General features: G+C 38.3%; 2 protein-coding genes across 2 annotated transcripts; one reads left to right on the forward strand and one right to left on the reverse strand.

Moving 5' to 3' along the window:
* Window positions 1-720: 720 nt before the first annotated feature.
* On the forward strand, window positions 721-18310 carry SCC3 (sister-chromatid cohesion protein 3). The gene is made up of 22 exons (XM_086561004.1): window positions 721-1049; window positions 1136-1337; window positions 1434-1546; window positions 1670-1765; window positions 1863-2026; window positions 2110-2388; window positions 2470-2614; window positions 2708-2886; window positions 2990-3135; window positions 3240-3367; window positions 3590-3763; window positions 4232-4393; window positions 4470-4670; window positions 4747-4884; window positions 5013-5207; window positions 5355-5499; window positions 7194-7300; window positions 7862-8002; window positions 9400-9665; window positions 9760-9884; window positions 10549-10836; window positions 18135-18310. The coding sequence occupies exons 1-22, from the start codon at window positions 999-1001 to the stop codon at window positions 18149-18151; spliced, it is 3462 nt and encodes a 1153-aa protein (XP_086417130.1). The 5' UTR covers window positions 721-998; the 3' UTR covers window positions 18152-18310.
* Window positions 18311-20409: 2099 nt separating this feature from the next.
* On the reverse strand, window positions 20410-21893 carry LOC147499220 (DNA/RNA-binding protein Kin17, conserved region). Its single transcript, XM_086561005.1, has one exon. It carries the CDS (start codon window positions 21779-21781, stop codon window positions 20606-20608), a length of 1176 nt encoding a protein of 391 aa, XP_086417131.1. The 5' UTR covers window positions 21782-21893; the 3' UTR covers window positions 20410-20605.
* Between the last annotated feature and the right edge of the window lie 1650 nt (window positions 21894-23543).

Below are 23543 nucleotides of genomic sequence, written 5' to 3' on the forward strand. Positions count from 1 at the left end.
AGTCAAGGAGAATGCACGGTTTGGAAAATAAAGACATAAGGTGAGGAGAGAGGTAAGGTGCGAGCTTTTATATATATATATAGATAGATAGATAGATAGATTTGTTACTGCCGGACCCCAATTTGTGTTTTGCATACTTCCAAAAAAAAAATTATTACAATTGTGCCATTGGTCTCAAAAATCTATAAAAAAACAATTATTATTAGTATGTCATTGGTCCCAAAAAAATTGGATTCGAAAACCCCAAACTTAAACGACCCAGCTAGCTCGTTTGGACTAAGTCCCAAACGACTCACTAGTCAAAAAGCCCAAAAAACATAACTTTATTTTTTTCAAAATCCAAATCTCAAATGACATGGCCATACCGTTTGGACTGAGTCCAAAACAATGTGGTCATGTCGTTGGGGATTTTTCTAAGTCCAATCCGAAATCGATACGTCCACATCGCTTTTGACTTCAGCCTAAACGATGTGGGCACGCCGCCGGGATTTGACTTTTTCAAAAATAAAGTTATGTTTTTGGGCTTTGACCTATATATCGCACATCATTTGGGACTAAGTCCCAAAACGAAATGTGCTAAATTGTTTTAGGACTTAAATTCAAAACGATCTAAATTTAGTTTTTAAGTTTGGGATTTTCGAATTCAATTTTTTTTGAGACAATAACATCTTGTAATAATTGTTTTTTTTTAATATTTTTTGAGACCAATGGTAGTAATAGGACTATGTGAAAAACATAAACAAAGTGAACGATATTTAATGTGTTAAACGAAAACATAATCATGAAATCTATTTAAAATGGGCTTGATTTTGAGCTCTTACATGATGATTAACTGCCGTATTATTATGTGATCTAAAATAATGATGATGATGAGTCGGATGAGTGCCACGTGGATAAAGTTTTCCATAAGTTGGCGGGAGATAAAATAACATTTACTCACTGAGCGGGAGTCTAGAAAAAAACTTCTAGGGCACACATTTTGTCTCTCATCTGATCTGATGGAGAACAATAACCCAACAACACCAGCCGAAACCTCAAACCTTCGTAAAGTAAGTAACTAATTACATTATTACTAACCTAATTTTACCATTTCATTTATTACTAAGTAGTAAATCTATATATATTTTTTTGACAGAGGAGTTCCAGAGTTCAAGCGAGAAAAGAAGCTAAAGCAATTAGTAATAGTGGTTCAATTAGTGATAATGACGGATCATTTGATGATGATTTCGAGGATGATGGTAATGACGATTTAATTGTTCCAAAAACTAAGAAAACTCGAACTACTACACCTGGGAATAATAATAAAGACAATCAAAATGCTGACCTCACTTTAATTGGTAAGCTATATAACTTGTTAACTTGTTCTTAGTATGTGATACTCATTGTACTAGTCTTTTGTGTATATTAATATTTTGGAAACTGGGGCTTTTCAGAGGTTGTTAAAGGAAATGGGAAACTTATTCCCCACGCGGTCAAGCTATGGGTTGAGCGATATGAAAAGAATCCTAAATCTGCATTGGTTGAACTCCTAATGATGCTTTTTGAGGTGATTTTCTGACATGTGTTTTCATACGTAACCTAATTATGGATAAGGAAGCTGGGGTGGAAATATGGATGGGCATTTGGTTTGTAGTTTCTTTACCGATTGGGATTGTCTATTAATGTACAGGCATGTGGAGCTAAGTATAATAGTCTTGATGAAGATTCCTTGGACGAAACTGATGTGGATGATGTGGTCGTTGCTTTAGTTGAGCTTGCCCGAAAAGTATGCTCGTTTACATTATGAAGAATTTATATTTGCATCTTTACACCTAATTATTGTTTATCAACTTTTTAATGGATACGCTCCCTTGGGAAACTAGGGAGAAGTGGAAGATTATCATAGTTCTAAACGGAAGGAATTCAAGAATTTCAAGGAAAACCTTGTATCTTTCTGGGACAATTTGGTCATTGAGTGTCAAAATGGGCCATTGTTCGATAAGGTCTTGTTCGAGAAATGCATGGACTACGTTGTTGCATTATCGTGGTAGGTTATCATCTCGCTTATTATCGATTTCATTTAAGTTTCAACGGTCTAGTTTTAATGGTACAGCTGTGCAAGCATTGCAGCTCTCCTCCAAGAGTCTATCGCCAGGTTGCTTCTTTGGTGGGTCTGCAACTGGTCACATCATTCATAAAAGTTTCAAACTCACTTGGTCAACAACGAGATACTGCTCAAAGACAGTTAAACAATGAAAAGAAGAGAAAGAACGACGGACAATTAAGTAATGAAAAGAAGAGAAAGAATGAGGGCCCTCGTGTGGATGTGGAGTCATTAAACAAAAGGTTGTCAATGACCCATGAGAATATAACTGTGATGGAGGACATGATGCGCAAATTATTTACTGGGTGAGGATTCTCTAAGTACTGTACTACAATAGGTGTCTTTATATCTGAACTGTGTCCTAATAAGTTGCTGGTGTTTTGAAGGTTGTTTGTGCATAGGTACCGGGACATTGACCCCGATATCCGGATGATGTCGATAAACTCACTTGGTGTCTGGATTCTGTCATATCCATCACTCTTTTTGCAGGACTTGTATTTAAAGTACCTTGGATGGACACTAAATGACAAGGTGACTTCTTATTTTAGTTAACTGAGTCTGTTTACTTCCAATTGCTCCTGTTCTATCAACCTTATCAGTGTTTTTTTCCTGTTCCACTGGTAGAATGCTGGTGTGAGAAAAAGTTCCATCCTTTCGTTGCAAAATCTTTATGAGGTGGATGTTAACGTGCCTTCTCTTGGACTCTTCACTGAAAGATTTTCAAAGCGAATGATTGAGCTTGCTGAAGATATTGATACTTCTGTGGCTGTGTGTGCCATAGGGCTTCTAAGACAACTATTAAGGCAATCATTTGTTTTTTTCCACCTAGGAGCTGGATTTCATTCCATAGCGAATTTTCTCCCGGGAATTTTGTCCGACTGTAATTGGCTTTATGCATCTTTTCAGACATCAGCTCCTTTCTGAGGACGACTTAGCACCAATATATGATTTGCTGATTGTTGAACCGCTGGAGATTCGGCGTGCTATAGGAGCACTGGTGTACGATAATTTGATTGCTCAAAAGTATAGCAGCTCCGGGGCAGGGCTGAGAGGTAGCATTTTTCAAGTGTCATGATTATGTTTCATTGATCTTCAATTACCTCCCCGCACACACACAAACAAAACCTTCTTATGAACATGCCAAAGTTGTTTCCAGGGAGCGACAACGATTCTTCTGAAGTTCATTTGGGAAGAGTTCTGCAGATATTTAGAGAATTTTCGACAGATCCAATTCTAATTATTTATGTCATCGATGATGTTTGGGACTACATGAAGGCAATGAAAGTATGTTACTACTTACTAGCATTTCTTTCTTTCTTTTTTCAATGCTGTAGGGCTGTTCAATTTAACGTTTGGAAGTTGAATGTTCTTTAACTGGAATATGAAAATAACATGATTTGCCTGGAAAAGTAGAGAACGAAAAATTCCATTTGGCTAAAGCCATAAATCATATTATGTGTGATTTTTCTTGTTCTTTGCCGTAAATCATTTATTTATTTTTTGTAGGACTGGAAGTGTATAATTTCAATGCTTCTGGATGAGAATCCAATGATTGAACTTACTGATACGGATGCGACGAACTTGATTAAATTGCTTTATGCATCTGTAAAGAAAGCAGTTGGAGAGAGGATTGTCCCTGCTACAGATAATCGAAAACAATACCACACAAAAGCTCAAAAGGTATCAGAAACTGTTTTATATTTTTCAATCATGCTGAAAGTAACCTTGAGGTTTTTCAATTTTCATGTGTTAATACAACTTTTGGACATGTTATTTAAATTTGGTATTGCACAGTCCTTGCATCTATAAGTTGTACATTCCAATTTGAATTTGGTCACATGTCATGGTTATTTTGCAGTCAGTCCAATTATCCATGACTCCATGAGCTCTCAACCAAGGATAGTTAATTAACTATTACTAGTGTATCAGCACTGTAATGACTTCTTATTGTCTGGAAATTTTCTAAATTAAAAGATACTCTCTTTTTTCATCACTAAAAGTCTGTATAGTATCCTTTTGGTAATCCATACATTGCCATTTTGACCTTCCTCTCATCCTTTAGAGCCTTGAAGTAAAGCAGCTCTTGTTCCCAACTTAGTTACATTACTATCTTTGACGCTAATGTTTTGTTTAAATGCCATATGGTAGGAACTATTGGAAAACAATAGACGGGACATAACTCATGCCATGATGAAAAGCTATCCACAACTCTTACGGAAATTTATCGCTGACAAAGACAAAGTACAATCCTTGGTAGAGATTATTGTGCATCTGAAACTTGAGCTCTATTCGTTGAAGAGACAAGAACAGGTTGGCCTCTTGCCACAATATATTATTCTGTACGGATTACAACCTCTGATACATGCCTACTTGCTATTGCTTGCAGAATTTCAAAACTGTTCTCCAGCTCATTAAAGAAGCATTTTTCAAGCACGGTGACAAGGATTCACTTAGGTCTTGTATAAAGGCAATCATTTTTTGTTCTACTGATAGTCAAGGAGAATTGCAAGATTTTGCGCGTGTTAAATTGAAGGAGCTGGAGGATGATCTTCTAGCTAAGCTTAAATCGGCAATTGAAGAAGTAGCGGTATGTCCCTTGTAAATGAGGTGTGTCGCTGCTTGTTATGCGATTCTATCAAATATGACCTATTTGTATTTTGCAGGAGGGTGATGATGAATATTCTCTTCTTGTAAATTTGAAAAGGTTATACGAACTGCAATTGCAAAAGTCAGTACCCATTGAAAGTTTTTATGGAGATTTTGTCAGGATTCTTGCTGAATACAGGCATATGGGTGGTGAGGTGTGTACATAAGCCTCCAAATTATTTACTATTTCTTTTCTATATATGATCTTTTTTATTGAGTGTAACAAAACCATGGTTTAGGTGAAAATCTGCGAAGTTTACTCTACACTATTCTTTTATTTCAGGTTGCAAGTTTTGTGCTTCTCAACATGCATTTGCATGTTACCTGGAGCCTGTCTATTTTAGATGATGAAAGTCTTTCCGAGTCATCTTTATCTTCACTTTTGTCCAAACGCAATATCTTGTTTGAGCAACTTAAATACTTTTTAGACACCTCTCCTGAAGTCCAGAATGAGGGAAGAATTTTGCTTGCTTCAAGAGTAAGTTATTTATTTTATTTGTTCAGTATTCCTATTTTTTTCATGCTCTTTAACTTTGGGTCTTTGATTAGGCATACATTGTTTTTGCTTTTTTGAAGTATTCTATAGTTCTGATTTCAGTTTCACTTGTTTTTTCCTCTCCTTAAGGTCTGCATTATACTTTCTGAACTCTGGGTCCTGTTCAGAGACTCAAAGTATTCTTCAGCGAAGTTAGAAAGATTAAGGTTTTCCCCAGACGTGCCTACTGTTATGAAGTTTTGGAAACTTTGTGAAGAACAGCTCAAAATTTCAGGTTAATATCTATTTCTCATTTCTTTTTTGGCAGATATGCTTACTGTTATGACGTTACAATCTGCTTAGGCATCTGTTTGTAAATTTTTTTTGTCCCTTTCTTTTTAGTGAAATATATGTAACCTGATAATAACTCCTATGGGCCGAACGCTTGAATCTTGATTCTGGAGCTTCTGCATTTGCTATTACTCTGATGTCTTATTTGTATTGTTTATAGGTTTCTGAGGTGTGAGTTTAGCACTTCAATTGCCTTAGTCTAGGCATCAGCCTCAACATGATACATCTTATTATGCCTTTTAAATGATTTTAAGAACATACATCAAATACTAATTTTATTGACAACATATACATACGTAATAGTGGGTCGTGTGGGCCTTGTGCCCAAAGTGATCTAGGCTCATATACAAACAATGAACAGTCTTTACTGACTTTAAAGAAGATTGTTTAGTACATTCTATGATGCTGTAAACCAACCTAGGGAAGCAGCTGACCACCTAAACATGGTTAAATTCCCCACATCACAACCTGAAAAAATAGATAGGAAACATGAGATGACAAGTGAGTGCACCCACACTACCCTTCTATATTAAATATTTATGCGACTATGTAACTTGGGACGGGATCAGTATACCTTTGGTTTTGTACACTTTGTTGTACCCATGACTCAAGTGATGAACTTGTGATGACATAAGTGTCGATTATTTGTGAAGATGGTCTCCAAACCATGGATATCCTCCTCACTTGAAGTAACTCACTTGAAGATCTAACATTGTGAAAAGAGGGTTGCAAAGTACAAATTCTAGGCTGCTCGATAAGTACAAAAGTTGAAAACAACTTTGACAAAGGGTTCGAATTGAGTGAGCCGATTTTTTGGTAAAGATGACCTCGGTGGTGGGAGATCATTTCCACATAAAGTCATCCCTCAACTCATCTCAGTATTCTACATAGGTGTGTCTGTGTGTAGATTGTGAAATCAATTTCACAACAAAGAAGAAAAGAAAATAGCATTTATCTCTTCTCCATTTTGTGCCCAAAGAATGTCTCATTTTAACACTTGTCATATCAAACTGACCGGCACAAGTATGGTTAATATTTGTGAAGGCAAGAGATGTTTTTTTCGCTCGAATTTGGTATTACCATATTAAGGTGGAGGGGTTGAAAAAAGAATTTTACTTTCTTTAGATTAACCCAACCTAAATAGCAAAAAGTCAAAAACCTGCATATGAGCTACAGATATGCACCTCTAACACAAGATATTTGAAGTGCGTGTTTTTGTGTTTGATTTCCACCCTCTCCTTTTTAGGGCAGGGAATCGGGTCGGGTTTCGGGTCCATTTTTATATCCGTTTACTTGTTCGGGTCGGGTCTTTCGGGTTCGGGTTCGGATATATTTTTGGGTTTTTTTTTTTTGAATTTTTAGTGTTATCTGATCAGGTTCGGTCGGATTCGGGTCGGGTTCAGATATTAAATTTCGGATATAATTGGGTTCGGATATTATGAAACTATTCAGATTCAGATTTGGATTTGGATATAGCCATATCCGACCCGAACCCGACCCGATCCCTGCCCTACTCCTTTTTAACCTTAATGATGGGCTTAGAGGTGCAAGTCTCAAAAGCCTTTTACAAGCATCTAGACATTCCTATGGCAAACATCATACATTGTGATACATATTTTTTTAATGCAAATGATGCAGATGAGACAGAAGATGAGGATGCAGACAGTGAGTATATTGAAGAAACAAATCGAGTTGCAGTCTTGATTGGAGCTGCAAAGTTGGTTGTTAATGATATAGTTCCTAAGGTGAAGGTTGCTCTCTTGCATATTGCTTTCCTGCATGTCTGCCATATTTGGCACTATCTGGATGGACCTAAAGGAGCAATTGTCAATAATGTAGTGTGGTTGATTCTTTGCATATTGATGGAACCCAATTTCTCTTTTTGGTTGCATTATCCTCATAATATCTCCAAGACACAGTGGTATCCCTTAAAATCGAAATGAGTTTTCCTTTTTTTCAGGGAAGGTCTTTTGCTTTTTATTTGGTTGTTTAGATTCAGAAAAATTAAAAGGACCCTTAGATTCCTTAAAAACAAAAGACAAGATTAGGAAAATTATGTGGTTGTTTATAGTTGGCACCTGTTCATAGCTTTTTTTTTCTTACCCTGAATATGAATTTGTGTAGACTTGTAGTCCATATGGAGTACATTTATGTTATGATGTTTAAACTCTCTCTGAATACTTCATATCACTCTTGAAATTGCTTTCTTTGCTTGGGAAAAAATTCCTTCGTGAAGTCCTGATTGCTGATGGTAATAAGCGTTAGTAGAATCTCATTATTCTCTTTTACAACAAATTTTCACACAGGATTATCTTGGACCAGAGATCATGTCGCACTTTACAATGCATGGACCTATTATTGCTGAGTTTATCAAGGATCTGATTAATACTTTGAAGAAAACTTCAAATGATGTTGTTCCTGATATGTTCCTTGAAGCATTGAAACGGGTAAGACATGTGGAACTTTGCTTCTGGCCAAGTAGCTGGAATGACTTTTTGCCCTGGCCATTTTCTTGTCTTGCTTACGTGAAAATAGTTCTGCACTTCTGTTTAATGATCATGAGCCACTTGAGGTCAATATTTATATTTGTTCACTTCTTCATTTGGAGGAGAAACTATGCATTCTTGGGATCTCCATGCCCCTTGGTTAGAACCTTTTGGGGGTCCCAACAGTTTGGACTTGAGTGCCTAGGATCCAAGGGAGGATTATAGTATAGGAAGGGCTAGGGGACGATACAACCAACCAGCAGGACCAGGCCGGCCGGTGTGCCCTTTAACCACATATTTCAACATGTGAGTCGCAAGTTCATTGGTACAATCTTGTGGTTTATAATTATGTATGGATACCATGTCATGCTCTGGATGGGCTAGAAACACGCACACGCACACGCACACGCACACGCACACGCACATGCGCACACACACGCACACGCACACGCACACGCACACGCACCTAGTACTTAGTACTTTGTTTGTTCTTCAGCTCTAAACAATTCCAAACAAATTGATTCTGGTTTCAAGAGCTCTATATATTATGTCTTACTGGTCATATCTCTTTTCTAAGGGATTGGCGCAATGGTGTGATGTCAATACTCTCTTCCCCAAATGGGAGGAGCAGGGAGTCTTTAGGTGACTTTAGGCAATAGCATCATTGGGCAGTTGAAATCAGGGTTCCATATTGTTTTCTAGGGATTTTACTTTAAACTTGAAGTATAGAGGACAAATCAAACTAGAGGAGAGATAATGAGAATGCGAGAAAGCGAGTTTTCTCCATGTGCACTCACACTGTTGCTTATACTAATTTGTGCCGTCCCATAAAAATTTCATAATAAAAGCAAAAATGACAACTATGTCTTAGCTAAACATGCTATTGGCCATTTGGACCCAAATCCCCCCTCCCCCTCCTCTCAGCAGGCTCTTATTGTCTCATTTAGGTATTGCTAGTAAAATAAATAGACATCTTATGTAGGAAACGAACTACGTGCCAAACAGAATTTTGAGTACTAGTACTTGTGGTTGCTTCTCTACTGGTAGAGCTTCATTTGCTGTCCTTGCAGAAATTATCAGTTTTTCGCTGCTTATATTTTTTTTTAAAAGCAAAGTAATTGCTTTCGAGTTTTGACATGTACAATAGGTAGGCCATATCCAGCCACGACCAATTGAAACCTAGATAATAGCTGATTTTCTCAAATAGGACAGCAGATCAATATCTCTATCTGTTATTTCTTAATGTTGACTTGTTGGGTATTCACGAAGGTTTTATGATTTCTATTTAAAGATTTGGATTCTTATTTTGATTTTTTTTGGTCATTTTAATTATACATTTCTGTCTTCATTTGGATTAGGCGTACCAACGGGACGTTGTGGAGCTTTCCAGTAATGATGATAAGACCTTGGGTAGTAAGTCTTTTCTAAATTGCAAAGATTTGGCTGCTCGACTCTCGGGAACATTCATAGGTGCCGCCCGAAACAAACATCGATCAGATATATTAAAGATTGTCAAAGATGGCGTTTTATTTGCTTTCATTGAGGCCCCGAAAAATTTACCTTTCTTGGAAGGAGTGGTACTACAATTTGTATCTAAACTCCCAGCTTCTGATGCACTGGAGATGTAAGGAAAATCTCTTAATTGCCATATGTAAGAGTCTTGCCAACATTTAGAAACTATACACTAATAGTCTAATACATAATTCTTTGCCAAGCAGTCTAAAGGAAGTTGAGAAACAAACTGAAAATGTGAACACTGATGAAGATCCTAGTGGGTGGCGCCCGTATTACACATTTGTTGATCATTTGCGCGAAAAGTATGGAAAAAATGACGGATTTCAAGGTACACTTTGTGAACTTTGCTCACATTCAATGGAACACGTCTTATAATTATGTGTTTTCTGAAGCCATTCCCCCCAAGGTCTATATGTTTCCTTCTATTATTTTCTTTACTTATTCTTTAAGAATGCACTGTCGAGAAACACATGTAACTGGACTTAGAACGATATTTCCGCATCCTTTTGTGCTTTATTCACTCCTAGAATATGAATACTAATGAAATTCACACTTGCCTTGATGTCCACGTCCTGATTTCTTGGAATTTCATGTCTTAATTTTTTGTTAGGATACCTATTAGCAGGTTCATATAGCTATAGTGTAGTGTAATTGTCATTATGGTTGTTCCCTGTAACTCCTATTATAACTATGAATAATGATTTTGTTATTAATGTTGTTGACACGATTGATGATATTGTAAAAGGAAGAAAAGGAAACAGGTGGTGGGTTGTGGCCATTGATAATTTTTTTTATTATACCTTAGTAAAAAAATTGTTATATCTTAAATTATACTTGTATAATTGTTATATCTGTGGCAGAGAGTACTGTTACTTCCTTTCCTGAAACAACTAAATCTCATAATAAATCGAGTTCACATTGTAGTATGGCATGCTCAATTTATTTTTTGAATTCTCAATCCCTGTTATATTTCTTGCATCATTGCACTATAGATGAGAAAGAAAGGGCATTCGTTAGGCAACGAGGTCGTGCACGTAAGCGGCGTAATATAGAAGGAAAGAAACTCTTTGATGAGCAAAGCTCCAGTGAAGAAGAGGAGTCGATCAGTGCTTCTTCTGATCATGATGCACAAGAAGATGAAGTACATGAAGAGGAGGAAGCTCCTTTGATACACTCTATTAGGTCTTCAGCAAAGTTGAGGTCGTTGCGAGTTCAACGACAGCAAAACAGAGGCCAAGCCACAACTGAAGAGTCGGAAAGAGATAAACAAGACGAGTCAGGTGCGAAATATATTTATGCCTCCTCATTAGTGTCTCGACTTGAATTTGAAGCTCACAGTTGTAACAAAAAAAGTAATTAGTAGGTATGGGACAACATGCTAATAAAGCCAACAAGTCAAACGTGATTTCACTGATTTGCATGTTGCATATTTCTGAAGGTTGAGTTTATAACTTTACTGGACCATCTCTTTAGCAGATAACCCTGGTTTATTTTCCCAAAGGACCCAATTTTGACTGTAGGGTTTGTTTGAACCCCAATTTCATCCTCTAAGCATTGTTTTTCATTTAACTTCTCTTAAAAATGACAACTTAAAAGAGAATATTGAGGCTGATCACCCCATAGGCCCCCGTATTCCATTTCTTCTAGGCATTGTTTGTTATAAAACAAAATATTGCAGTGCATATCATAGTAACAGTAGTGATTATTCCATTGAAGTTTGCAGCTAGGTTGTTGCTACAAATTTGGGAGTGAGTCCTGACTCATCATATCAGGAACTCAGGATTTCATAGCAGTATTCTGCCAACACCCTATCATACCCTCATAATTCTGACCCAGGTTTTACTCTGGGATCTTCTGCAATAAATCATGTAGGTCCCAATATGTGTTGAAAAGAATGTGTAGGTTGATTTAATCCACATTGTTTAGCGCAGCCGGTTTCAGGTCCACATATAATGTCAAGTGAATTTACTTATTGTTGGCTTGCTATTTCCTATTATATAGGTACACTGCTAAGATAGGTACTAGATTGCCTGGCTGAGGTTGCATATAATGATCTATACACTGTTGGTTCAATTAACTTTTTGGTATGTCAGTCATGGGCACAAGTAGGTTTAGCAAAGCCAATAACATAACTCTTTTGAAGGAAAATCTGCAGAATAAAATAGGATTAGCGAATTTACATTTCTGAAAACACCTTTGATGAGCAACACAAAAATTCCAATTCTAGTATCCGAGTATCTGAGTATCTCACCAATCATATTTACCCTTCATGGCGTTGTATGAAGTGAAATTCTAGCACCCTTTCTCACATGAAAAACAAATCGAATGGGAAAATGGTATAATGAATGAATGGACCAGTCTAGTTGCAATACGTGGACATAGTGACCTAGTGACAAAGATACGACATGCCAAATCGTAGGTTGTCCAACGATAGAAGAAGGCAGTTTGCAGTGGTTGAAGGAAAATTGTTCGAAATCGAGTGGTGGAGGAATAGCTCTGGAAGCAAGAGGTGGGACTCATTGAAAGAGGTGGCGGAGGTGTTTTTGAGTGCTTTACCACTCTTAAAGGGGCGAAATGGTTGGGTTCACTGTTATGCCAAAGTTCTCTGGATTTGATGAAATATGGATGTCCGGTCAGTTATGTCGACGAGTTTGGCCGCTTGATTGGAACCATTCGGAAAAACTTGAAGGGAGATTTTTTGCAGGTTCTTTTCTGCTCTGGATCTGGTCGGAAACCTATTAAAACACTGTATTCCAGCTGGTGTAGAAAGACACGGATGGGAAGAGTTGGGTACCAAAATTCTGAAATTGCTAGAACCCCAAGCAAACACTCAGAGGGCTTCAGATTTCGTTCGAGAGGGAACGACTCTCCAGCAACAACCTCAGCAAGTTCATAACCGAGACAGTGGGGATGGAAGTGGTTGCATCTCTTCAACCAATTGGGTTCCAAGTAGACAGAGTGGAAGTGAGGTCGAGGGGGGCTGTGCTGAACGCCTCATGGTGGTCTACGACAGTTTTTTGTTTCTCAGACAGAGGAGAACCTGACTGGAAATGGGTAAAACAGAATTTGGTGTCTGTTTTTGGTCCGGTGAATTTTAAAATTTTGGACAGTGGTGGAGCAGTGGTCATTTTCTCAGCTGAGAGGGAGGTCGAAAAACTTGTCAAGATGCCCCCTTTACACTTTTGGGGTGGTGATATCACTTTCAGAAGATGGAATCCAGAATTCGGTGGAATAGGTAGATCTTTGTTTGAGTTGAAGGAGGCGTGGCTCTCACTCTCTGGGATTCCCATTCACCTTAGAACTAGGGAGGTTGTTTTGGCCTTAGCTAAGGCTTGTGGTACTAGTGATGTGGTTATTGACGACGATTCTTTGACTTGGTACGGGAAGAAAGTGAGGGTTAAATAAAGAGTCAAGGAGATTGGTGCTATTCCGAGAATCATTCATCTGGAGGAGATGGGATATGTCTTTCCTGTTTGGGTGGATGTAGAATTACCTGAAAAGGGCATTGAAGTTAGTCTTTCTTGGCCGGAGTGGGAAGTTTTGCATTCCGGTGGCGGAGTTCGGCCGGAGGAGAATGAGGTGGTTGATCAAATGTATGGGATTAGTTCATCTCCGAGCCTTGCTGGCAGCCATAGAACATCCATGTCAGATACGCAAAGATCAGAATTGCAAGACCATTCGGTGGTTAACCACGTTCGTTCAAATTCAAATTTTGAAAGTGAGGGTGGGGCCCTACAATTTCTTTGTCCTAATGCCAGTGAAGCACATTTCACAGTGGAAGACGTTGTAGTAGCTGAGTGTGATGTGGGAGTTGTTGGGGGTTGTACTAAATCAAATCCTAGTTGTGCAGCCGAATTGCCTTATGCTCATGTTGCGGACCCAATCCCAAGTCATGTAGTTCATGTTGAGAGGCCCAACCTACTAGTGCATCATCTTAGACAGGCCCAAGGAGCCAGTAGAAGTGCCCATCTTGCTTCTAGTTTTAGAAACCAAAATCATAGTCTTTTGGGAGCCAATCCTTGGTTCAGTAAGGCCCAAATGTATATGGGCTTATATAAGTCGGGCAAGACTAAAGGTAGACATAGGTCAGTGTTCTCACGGGGAAGATCAAAATCAAGATCAACAGGGGGTCACTCATCTTCTTATCCATCTTCTGTTCCCTATGAGATCTCACCTCAAGTGGAAAGTCTTGAGGATGAGTGTTCTATATCTTCTCCTATTCCAAATGTTCCCCAAACGCCCATAGCAGGATGTATAGTGCCATATGAAGTTTGTGAAGGTACAGACAACTTCGCGAACCCTTCTCGAGAAAGAACGAAATGGAAGGGACTATGCAGAGGTGGCTCACAGCTTGTACAGGTGTCAAAGTGAGGATGAAGTGAAGGAATGGATCAACCATATGGTGATCCCTTTGGCCGGTACATTGGGCATCTCCACAAGTCTAGGTCGGGTCGGACTGGAGAGGCTCTTTTGGGATTTGATGGATGGCAATAACAAAGAAAAAGTCGGGAATGATCAAGGGGGCGTTACTATGTCTGGGGAGGAAGTAGCATCTCCTAAAGTGAATGTGTTATCCAATGTCGATTAAAATCGTATCTTCGAACGTAAGGGGTCTCGGTAATGAGGAGACATGCAATAATATTCGGAGGTTACAGAGGGAGCACAACCTTACAACCCAGTGTTGTTCTTGTTACAAGAGACTAAGTTGAGTGATGAATTACATCCTGTTCTTGTTGATTTATGGCGACATCCTTGGCAATTCATTCATGTCCCGGCCTTAGGATTTTTTGGAGGTTTGCTGATTTCTTGGAATTCTGACTATATCAATGTCATTGATAGTCTTGCTAGGGCTTTTTCACTGTCTGTTGAATGTGTCTTAAGTTCGAGTGCTTTTCCTGGATGATGACAGCGGTTTATGGTCCAAGCAACGATGGTAGTCGTGCTCATTTCCTTGAGGAATTGGAGGATGTAAGGGCATGGTCAGAGTTGCCATGGTGCATGGAGGGGGGGTTGGGTTGTGATTTTAACCTGATTCGCCTTGGGCATGAAAGGAGTGGGGGGTAGTAGAATTACAAAGTCTATGCGTAAGTTTGAAGAGTTTGTATCAAGGAATGCGTTAATTGACTATCCACTTAGTGGTGCTTCTTACACATGGTTAGATAATAGGGGTATGAGTAGGATCGACAGATTTCTGGTTTCTATTGATTGGGATGAGCAGTTCAACCAAGCAAAAGAGATTGCCTTTCCAAATTTTATATCTGATCATCGAGTGATTGTGAGATTGCCTTTCCAAATTTTATATCTGATCATCGAGTGATTGTCTTGGATTGTTCACAGTCTACATGATGCCCTATTCCTTTTAGATTTGAATTGATGTGGTTCGAAGACACTAACATCATAGAATTGATTCATGAGTGGTGGTCTTCTTTCTCCTTTGAGGGCTCACCTAGCTTTGTATGGTGGCATAAAATCAAAGAACTAAAATAGAAACTGTATGGAACAGAGACGTTCTCGGCAGAGTGCATAAGCTTATAAGGTTAAAGTCTCAAGAGATATAAGTATTGGATCAGAAAGAGGAGTCTTTATCATTGTCTCTTGACAAAGAGGCCCAAAGAGCTATTCTCAAAACAGAGGTGCATGTTCTCTTGAGAAGGAATGAAGTAGCGTGGAGGCAGAAGTCTAGAACTCGATAAGAGGGTGAAGATAATACCAGTTTTTTCCATAAGACTGCCAATGCAAGAAGTCGTGTCAATAGTATTCTCAAGTTAGTGATTGGAAGGGAAGAAGTGAGTGATCTAAGGAAAATTCGGGAACACGTTGTAGATTTCTATGAGGACCTCTCTTCGGAGGACCCAATAGTCAGACCGAATATGGATGGGATGGTATTTGATACATTATCCGATAACCAAGTTTCTGGCCTTGAACTTCCTATTCTAGAGACTAAAGTGTTGCTGGCTTTAAATGAATTGGGTGGAGATCGTGCTCCGGGGCCTGATGACTTCCCCATGACAGTGTTTCAAAATTGTTGGGATACCTTTAGGTATGACTTTATGGCAATGGTGCAAGAATTTCATGACTCGGCCTCCCTGGATCATAGGAACAACTCTACTTTCATTACCCTCATTCCAAAGAAGGAGGGCGCTATGTCACTTAATGAGTTTAGGCCGATCAGCTTGGTAGGCGGTATCTATAAGGTTACCACAAAGGTTTTGGCGTCAAGGTTATGGGCTGTTCTACCATCAATTCTGTCTTGTTACCAGAATTCCTTTGTGGATGGGAGACAAATACTGGATGACCCTCTCATTGTTAATGAATGTCTGAATAGTCAAATCAGATCCAATCAAACTGGCGTCCTTTTGAAGATCGACATAACAAAGGCCTATGATCACGTTAACTGGGATTTCTTGCAATACTTGCTTTATAGAATGGGGTTCGGAAACAAATTCAGAAATTGGATTGCCACATGCATCTCATCCGCATCCTTCTCTATATTGGTGGAAGGCTCACCTATCGGTTTCTTTAGAAGCCAATGCGGTTTAAGACAAGGTGATCCCATCTCGCCTTATCTGTTTAATATAGTCATGGAAGGTCTAAGCAAGATGGTCACTAAGGTGATAGATGTAGGCTTGGTAAGAGGCTTTTGACCTGCTCCCGATGGGCCTGATATTGCTATTCTGCAGTTTGTCGACGACACTTTTTTATTTGGAGGCATCTGCTGCCCAACTCATGGTAATCAAATCCTTGTTACTCATTTTTGAAGCTTGATCGGAGCTTAAAACAAATATGTCCAAGACTCATCTCTTTGAAGTTGGCACAGTGGAGAATATGAATTCCTTGGCACATGCTATGCGTTGTGAAGTTGGCAAGTTACCGTGTAGGTATTTGGGACTCCCCTTAGGCGCCTCCTATAAGAATAAAAGGGTGTGGGATCCGGTGATTGAGATTGTTGATAGAACATAGAAGGTTAGGAGGTTGGAGAAGGAAAATTCTATCTAAAGGTGCAAGGCTCATTCTCGCTCAAAGTGTTCTGGCAAACCTTCCCATTTACTATATGTCTTTGTTTACCATTCTGGTAACTGTGGCTAAAAGAATTGAGAAAAATGTCAGAGATTTCATTTGGGGTTCAAGCGAGGAAAAATGGAAATATCATTTAGTAAAGTGGGATAAAGTGTGCACCCCTAAATAGGAAGGCGGACTAGCTATTCGTGTCGTAACTACCATGAATGAGGCTTTGTTAAGACGCTGGTTATGGAGATATGGCCATGAGGAAGGGGCACTACGGAGGAGGGTAATTAACTCAAAATATGGTAATGCATCTTATGGTGGTTGGCCGAATCAGGTGACGCAAGCGCATGGTTGTAGTCTATGGAGAGGCATACTTGCTATTTTACCTATGTTTAAAGATGGCATTTCTCTCAAACTCGGTAATGGAACTCTTATTCGTTTTTGGCTCAGTAATGGAACTCTTATTCGTTTTTGGCTCGATACATGGGTCGGAGACAGGCCTCTTTGCGACCAGTTCCTATTAGTATTTCAAGCCACTGCCATGCAGCATAGTCGGATTTGCGAATTGGTTATCAGTGATCAGAGTGGTATTTCATGGAATCTGCACCTTCGTAGGGCTTGCAACGATTGGGAATTGGAGCAGTATACTATCCTATCTTCTCTCCAGTTTGTTTTCCCAACCAACCAATGTGATACTTGGCAGTGGAAAGCATCGAAGGACGGAGTTTTTTCAGTTAAAACCTTTTACAGGGTCTTGGTAGAGCGAAATAGGAGTGTCGACTATAGGGTGCACAATTTCCCAATGCAGTTGGTTTGGAAAGTGCCTATTCCACTCAAAGTAAAGTTCTTCTTTTGGTTGGCTTTGTTTGGACGTACTCTTATAGCGGATGCTCTCATACATAAAGGGTTCAGTTGTTTTGTCGATTTGCACTATGTGTGGTATGGTGGACGAGTCTATATCTCACCTATTTTTACACTGCTCTTATGCTCTAGAGGTCTGGTCCATTATGACGCAACCTTTTAGGCTGTTTTTCCCAAGACTTGTAAGAGCCGACTCATTAGAAGATTGGTTTAGGTGTTGGCCGAAGATGCGTGGAAATGGTTTCATAGCTAAAATGTGGAAGTTAACTCCTTAAGCAGTTGTGTGGGTGTTGTGGAAAACTAGGAACGATAGAGTTTTTCGCGAGAAAATCATCCCTCCAGTGCGTGCCTGCATAGGAGCCAAAGCTTTTGTTTGGTATTGGTTATGCACTTCACCAACAAGAAGGCACTATCACTTCCAGGATTTGGTCCGTCACTGGGACACTATAATTTATGGATTCTAAATTATTCTCCCTTCTCATGTCTTTTAGGTTGTATGTGTTTATGACCTTTGTCAGGCGATGTAATCTTGTCTTTGATATATTTGAGGATCTCCCTCACTATACTATTGTAGTGGCTTTTCTGGTCTTGCCCTACATTAATAAAATTTACTTATCAAAAAAAAAAAAAGAAGTGAAATACATGTGTGCACCTGTTTATGTTTGTAGTGTCACCGAGTTGTGAATCTTACTAGTTTTTTGCTGTTGTGCAGGTGCTTCAGATGAGTGAGATATCCACAGTACAAGAGCAGATGTATGTTTTAGAATGTAAAATTTAGTAGTAGCTTACTGACTTGGCGACTTGCATGTAACTTCTCAAAATGGCACCAGATTGCTCTACGTTGTATATTTTCTTCTAATCATGGCTTATATAATGGGATGTGGTATTGATCGTGGCGTGTAACTTCATGGTTTTTTACGGACTTTTTCTAGCTCCCCGTTTCCCCCCTTCCCCCTTATTTGTTGTCAGTACTAATGAAAGAGTATTCATATGCCTCTTGACCATTTTTAAGTGGATAAAATTTCACCGTTAGATGGAATTCAGAACCAACAATCTCATTTAGGTCTTGATTCTCCTCTGGTTGCAGCCCATGAGTATGTTATACTTGTATACCCTCTAAACATCGAAAGACCACAAATAATGAATGCTCACATGGGTTTCAGTCCACTGATTTTGCCACTATCGGTTGCCTATCAAAACCATTTCAACAAATATTTTAACTCAATTGTTTGGTTCTTGCTCTTAAAGTTTTTAAGTTGGCCAGAAACTGTAATTAAAACTCCTTGAGTTATTTTTTCCGATAAACCACAATTTCATTCATGAGATTCAGTTTTCTAATACCGGAGACACAGACTTGTTTTCAATAGCATATTCAAAACGACTAAGATTTCTTTTCGTCTTTGGAGTCAACTTCATGTCGTGTACATGTTAGGAGTTCGTAATAGATTGATAAAAAAACTTGTTAAATGGAGGCATAATTCATAATTATGATCACAAATAAGAAATTTCAAGTCATCTTTCTCGCCTGTTGTCTACAATGCAAAGGCCAGTTAACTGTCACCAGTCTCTGGGTCCAAGAGCAGCAACAGTTTGAATCTCAGAAACTGCAGATACTTTATGAGGATGTTGAAGTTGAAATGTATATTGATTTTTGAGAACCCTTATTGACAAAGTACTAAATTCACTGTCACATAAATGAACATTTTAACCAATTCAAAATTTTGCAGAAAATTTCATACAACTGGCCAACTGGGTATGAACAATGATTCAGAAAATCAATATTAAGAAAATGGAGAAATCAAAACATGCATTGTTCTTCTGGGCATTATGAAAACCACCCTCGGATTCACTAATAAAGCTTTAAATAACTCAGTATCAAGAAGCAGACAAAAAAAAGGTCTCCCAGTAGCAATTGTGATTCGTCAAGGAGCCAGACAGTTTCAACTTTCAACCAATGTATACCACCAAACACAGAGACAACCACTCTTACTGAGGGGCGGAGCTAATTTTCAATCATACATATGCAGCGTGTAAAACTTCCCTTTCTTTGGCTCAGAAAAATAAAAGTTTATATAAAACAGGTGGAGAGTTTCACATTGCTGCAGTAGGTAGTTCGGCAGTAGGTTCAGTAAAATAATCGATCCCACATTTCCAACAAATATCATGTCTCATCATAACCTAAAGAGAACTCCAAAAAAAAAATAATACCCATATAGATAATGCGATGGTAAAAAGAACGTAGAAAGTCATTGTTCAAAATGCATCAGTTTCTCTATCCAAACAATTTTCACCGCGTTACTCAAGCAGTATGAAATATGTACAAACCAAGAAGGCATTTAGAAAAAACACCCTAACACTAAATTTCTTTTTCGGTAATCTACTTGTCAATTTGTTTCTTTTTCGGTAATCTACTTGTCAATTTGTCATGCACATCTTCCAAAGAACTATTCGTCTATTTGACATGTCCCAATCACGAATTTCTGATTTTGATTGGTTACACTTACATGATGTTCTTGAATTTATTTCCTTACATGTCTAAGGGTAAAAAACAAACAGCATTACAAGGGAATACCTTACAATCCAAAATCTATACAACATATAATTTATATCATAGAAAACACCTATACAACATACAATAATTTGATCCGTAATCGAATAAGGAAGACAGACAAGTAGCGTCGTATACACTCAAGACCATTTGGTCAATATTCGTAGCTCTTACGAGAAAAGGTCAGAACAACTACGTTTTCATAGAAAACTCCTAATGAAATACCTAATATTCTATTTTCAACTCCTTCCATCATATGACAGGTGCAATGGTAAGCAACCTACGCTGTATTCTTCTATTGAACATATTACACCTACAGTCAATCTGACAAAAATTTAAAAGATTCTAACTGTACTAGATCGACGAAGAAAGAAAAAAACATGTACGACAAAGTATCATACTAACTTCAGCACACATGCTTGACAATCAAAAATCAATCTGGACAAGGTTGAAATAATATTCAATAAAGACCCACAAAGAGTGTCATTATATATTCAAATGTCACTCTCAGAATAACCGTACAACTTCAATGTTATGTGAACATTGTCTACAGAATACATGAAAAACAAAGACATGCCAAGTAACATAATGAAGCAACTAGTAAGAGTTTCAAGAACCACAATTTAAACAACTCACTAAGCAAGCTTGCAAATATCTTCGTAGGCAACGGCTTGAAGGACTCGCCCATCATATAGCCCCTTCTCTATTTGTACCTTAGCACAGTAATTATCAAAATCAACAGATACCAACTTTGCCTTCGATCCACGGTAAGCACCATTAACAATTTTAACAAGACCCCCAATTTGCGGAAGCACAGTTTGAAGCTCTGCCTGGTCAACTCTAATCACATGCTTATTCTCGAGCATTTGAATTTCTCCAACATAATTGTCAATCACCTTAACAACCAACCCTTTCTGCTTATAATAACCCTTATCAGCCAATTCTTTATTCATTACCTTCACTATAATTCCTTCACAAACCCAATAATCCTTCCGATTAATCCGTTCCTTTGCTTTCTCATCCTCTTTCATCACTTCATCGAGAGCAGACCTACCTACATTCCCACCTTCAGTAGACTTAGAATCACGTCTCCTCTTTTTCTCACTCTTCTCACTTTCATCATCAAATACAACTTTAGTCGCCGAAGAAGAACTCTCACCAATCGACGCTGTCGAACCAAGAGAAAACGCAATTTTCACACCAGGTTCCAATTTCGGCATCACCAACTCCTCTGACCCATTCTCCAAAACCGCACTAGGCACCATCTGAGCAGCTAACTCAATCTGTTTCTGAATCTCCCTCTCATGCTTAACCTCCTCAACAACATCCGACTTCAACCTCTTATTCTTCAACCGTTCCTTAAACATCGTCTCCGAATCTCTATCAATATAAGTCATAAACCACCCTTTCGGCGTCTCCTCAACTTTACACTTGCCTTCTTTCCCTAAATACTTAACAAACTCCGTAAGTGTAGCCCATTGTGTCGAATTCATATGAACATGGTGTCTATTAGCAATATACTCATTATAAATAACAGTCGCCGCAACACGACTAAACCTATGACTCCTCTTCATATGATCTAAAAACGATTCCTCGAATTCTTCAGTATACCCGTCTACGATTCGATGCGGGTTTTGTCCAAAAACTTCCATTTGTCTTTGATGGCTTTCAGACATACAATGACATTTAAATCCGTTTTCATCTCTACATTGCTTTTCACACATTTGACAATACCATCTTAGTTTTTGTAACCCTTTTGCTTTTATTCTGTTCGCTATTGCTTTTGGTGTTAAGAAATCGTTCTTCCCCATTACTAATTGATAGTAAAAATCGAAACTTTATCTATGCACTAGAATTGAAAACAGGAGAACTGAGGAAATTGAACTTACCCTTGATTTGAGGTGAACGCTGGAACGTGCCCTAGAATTTAAAAGATGAATGAACGAAATCGAGTCCGGTCTATTTACTTGCTTTGGTGTTGGGCCTTGGATATCTGACTCGGGCCCAGGCCCAAGACCAAGTTACACTTTATTTTGGCACATTCTCTAGAATTCAGTGAATTCCACAACTAGATTAGGCATTCCCAATACACCCTCTACGTAGGTTCAATTTCTTTTTGCTATTTTGGAAAAGCAAAATGCAGAGGTATTTGAATCTCAGACAGGATGTTTGATTCCGTCTTAAAGCATACGTTTATTGGACAAAAATGTATTTAGCCTTTAAAACATCCTTCCAGTTCAGCCAATGGTAGAAGGCTGGTTTTGCAGTGTCAAGAGTTTGGAATGAAATCTTAGATCTCTGTATACTTCAAACATTCCATATATGATTCAAGTGTCATCACTCATCAATGAATGACCAAAATTGTCAAGAAATTTGGTTAATAAGGCTACTGTGGTTACAGAACATACCCTTCAGGGACTTACTTTCTCATCATCCCACTATTCTCAGCATCTAATTGCACAACCTCACTTCTCCCAGTATCTGTTTGACAGTTCAAACTCCATCTAAGCGAGCAACACCCCCAAGGACTCTCATCGGCTATTATGGGTTCAGAGAGCACACAGTCATTCATGCTAATTAAATAAACCATTATCAGATGAGAAAATAAATACATCCAAATAATGGAATAAACAGTGCTAACCCAATGCCATTTATCATTCAAATTCCAACTACGAACCCCCATAAGTTTAACTAAATCATAAATGCTGCAAACGACAATGCAAGTCCATCACCTTTCACTTGTCTACACAACAGTATTGCACTGACCAACTACAGGAAACAAACGAGAAACATAAGGAAAACTTTCATCATTCTATCACCACCCAAGAACCATAGGCCAAAGGACTTTAATAGCTTCTCACCATAACAACTTATCCACCAAAGTAATGATATTGATTATATCCTCGTGAACATTATCGCGTACATAAACTTACTTATGAATTTAATGAAATATGTTGAAGTCGAATATGCTAAATTATATGCATGTGAGCAAGAAAACTATGCAGTAGAGAGAAGGGAGGGAATAATACATATTTGGGACGAAGTATTCTTTGAGAGAAATCTGAAACATATTCAACATTGCAACATTTAAGTTAAAACAAAAATATAGGTGGCTTTACGTAGGCAAGAGGAAAACAAAAACCTAAAGCAAAAAATAGAACATGCTATAATGAGAAAAAAAAACAGAAACCTATAGGTGGGTTTATTGTTAATGGAGAAGTTTTGGTCGTGAAGAATGGAGGTGAAAATTAAGAATTTTTTTTTTTCTTTTTATTCGCACCCACAGGTTCAAACTCCATGTATAAATTGCCCACCCGTGCTGACTTATTCTTGGAAGATGAGTCACTAATTAAGGTACTAATAAAGTAATTAAGTTTTTTCTTAGCCATGGACATGTTTGGAAATGAGGGACATATTTTTCAATGAATCTTTAATTGACTCTATTACTAATCTATTGTTATATGAGTAAGTAGGCCATCGTCTTAGTTTAGTAACCTACGATTTTCTCTCTTAAATGTCATCTAACTAATGAAAGGAAAAGCGATTTAAAAATAAAAAGTACTATAAATTTTA

Source organism: Coptis chinensis, chromosome 5 (assembly GCF_015680905.1).
Source record: "Coptis chinensis isolate HL-2020 chromosome 5, ASM1568090v1, whole genome shotgun sequence".
Taxonomy (NCBI): Eukaryota; Viridiplantae; Streptophyta; class Magnoliopsida; order Ranunculales; family Ranunculaceae; genus Coptis; species Coptis chinensis.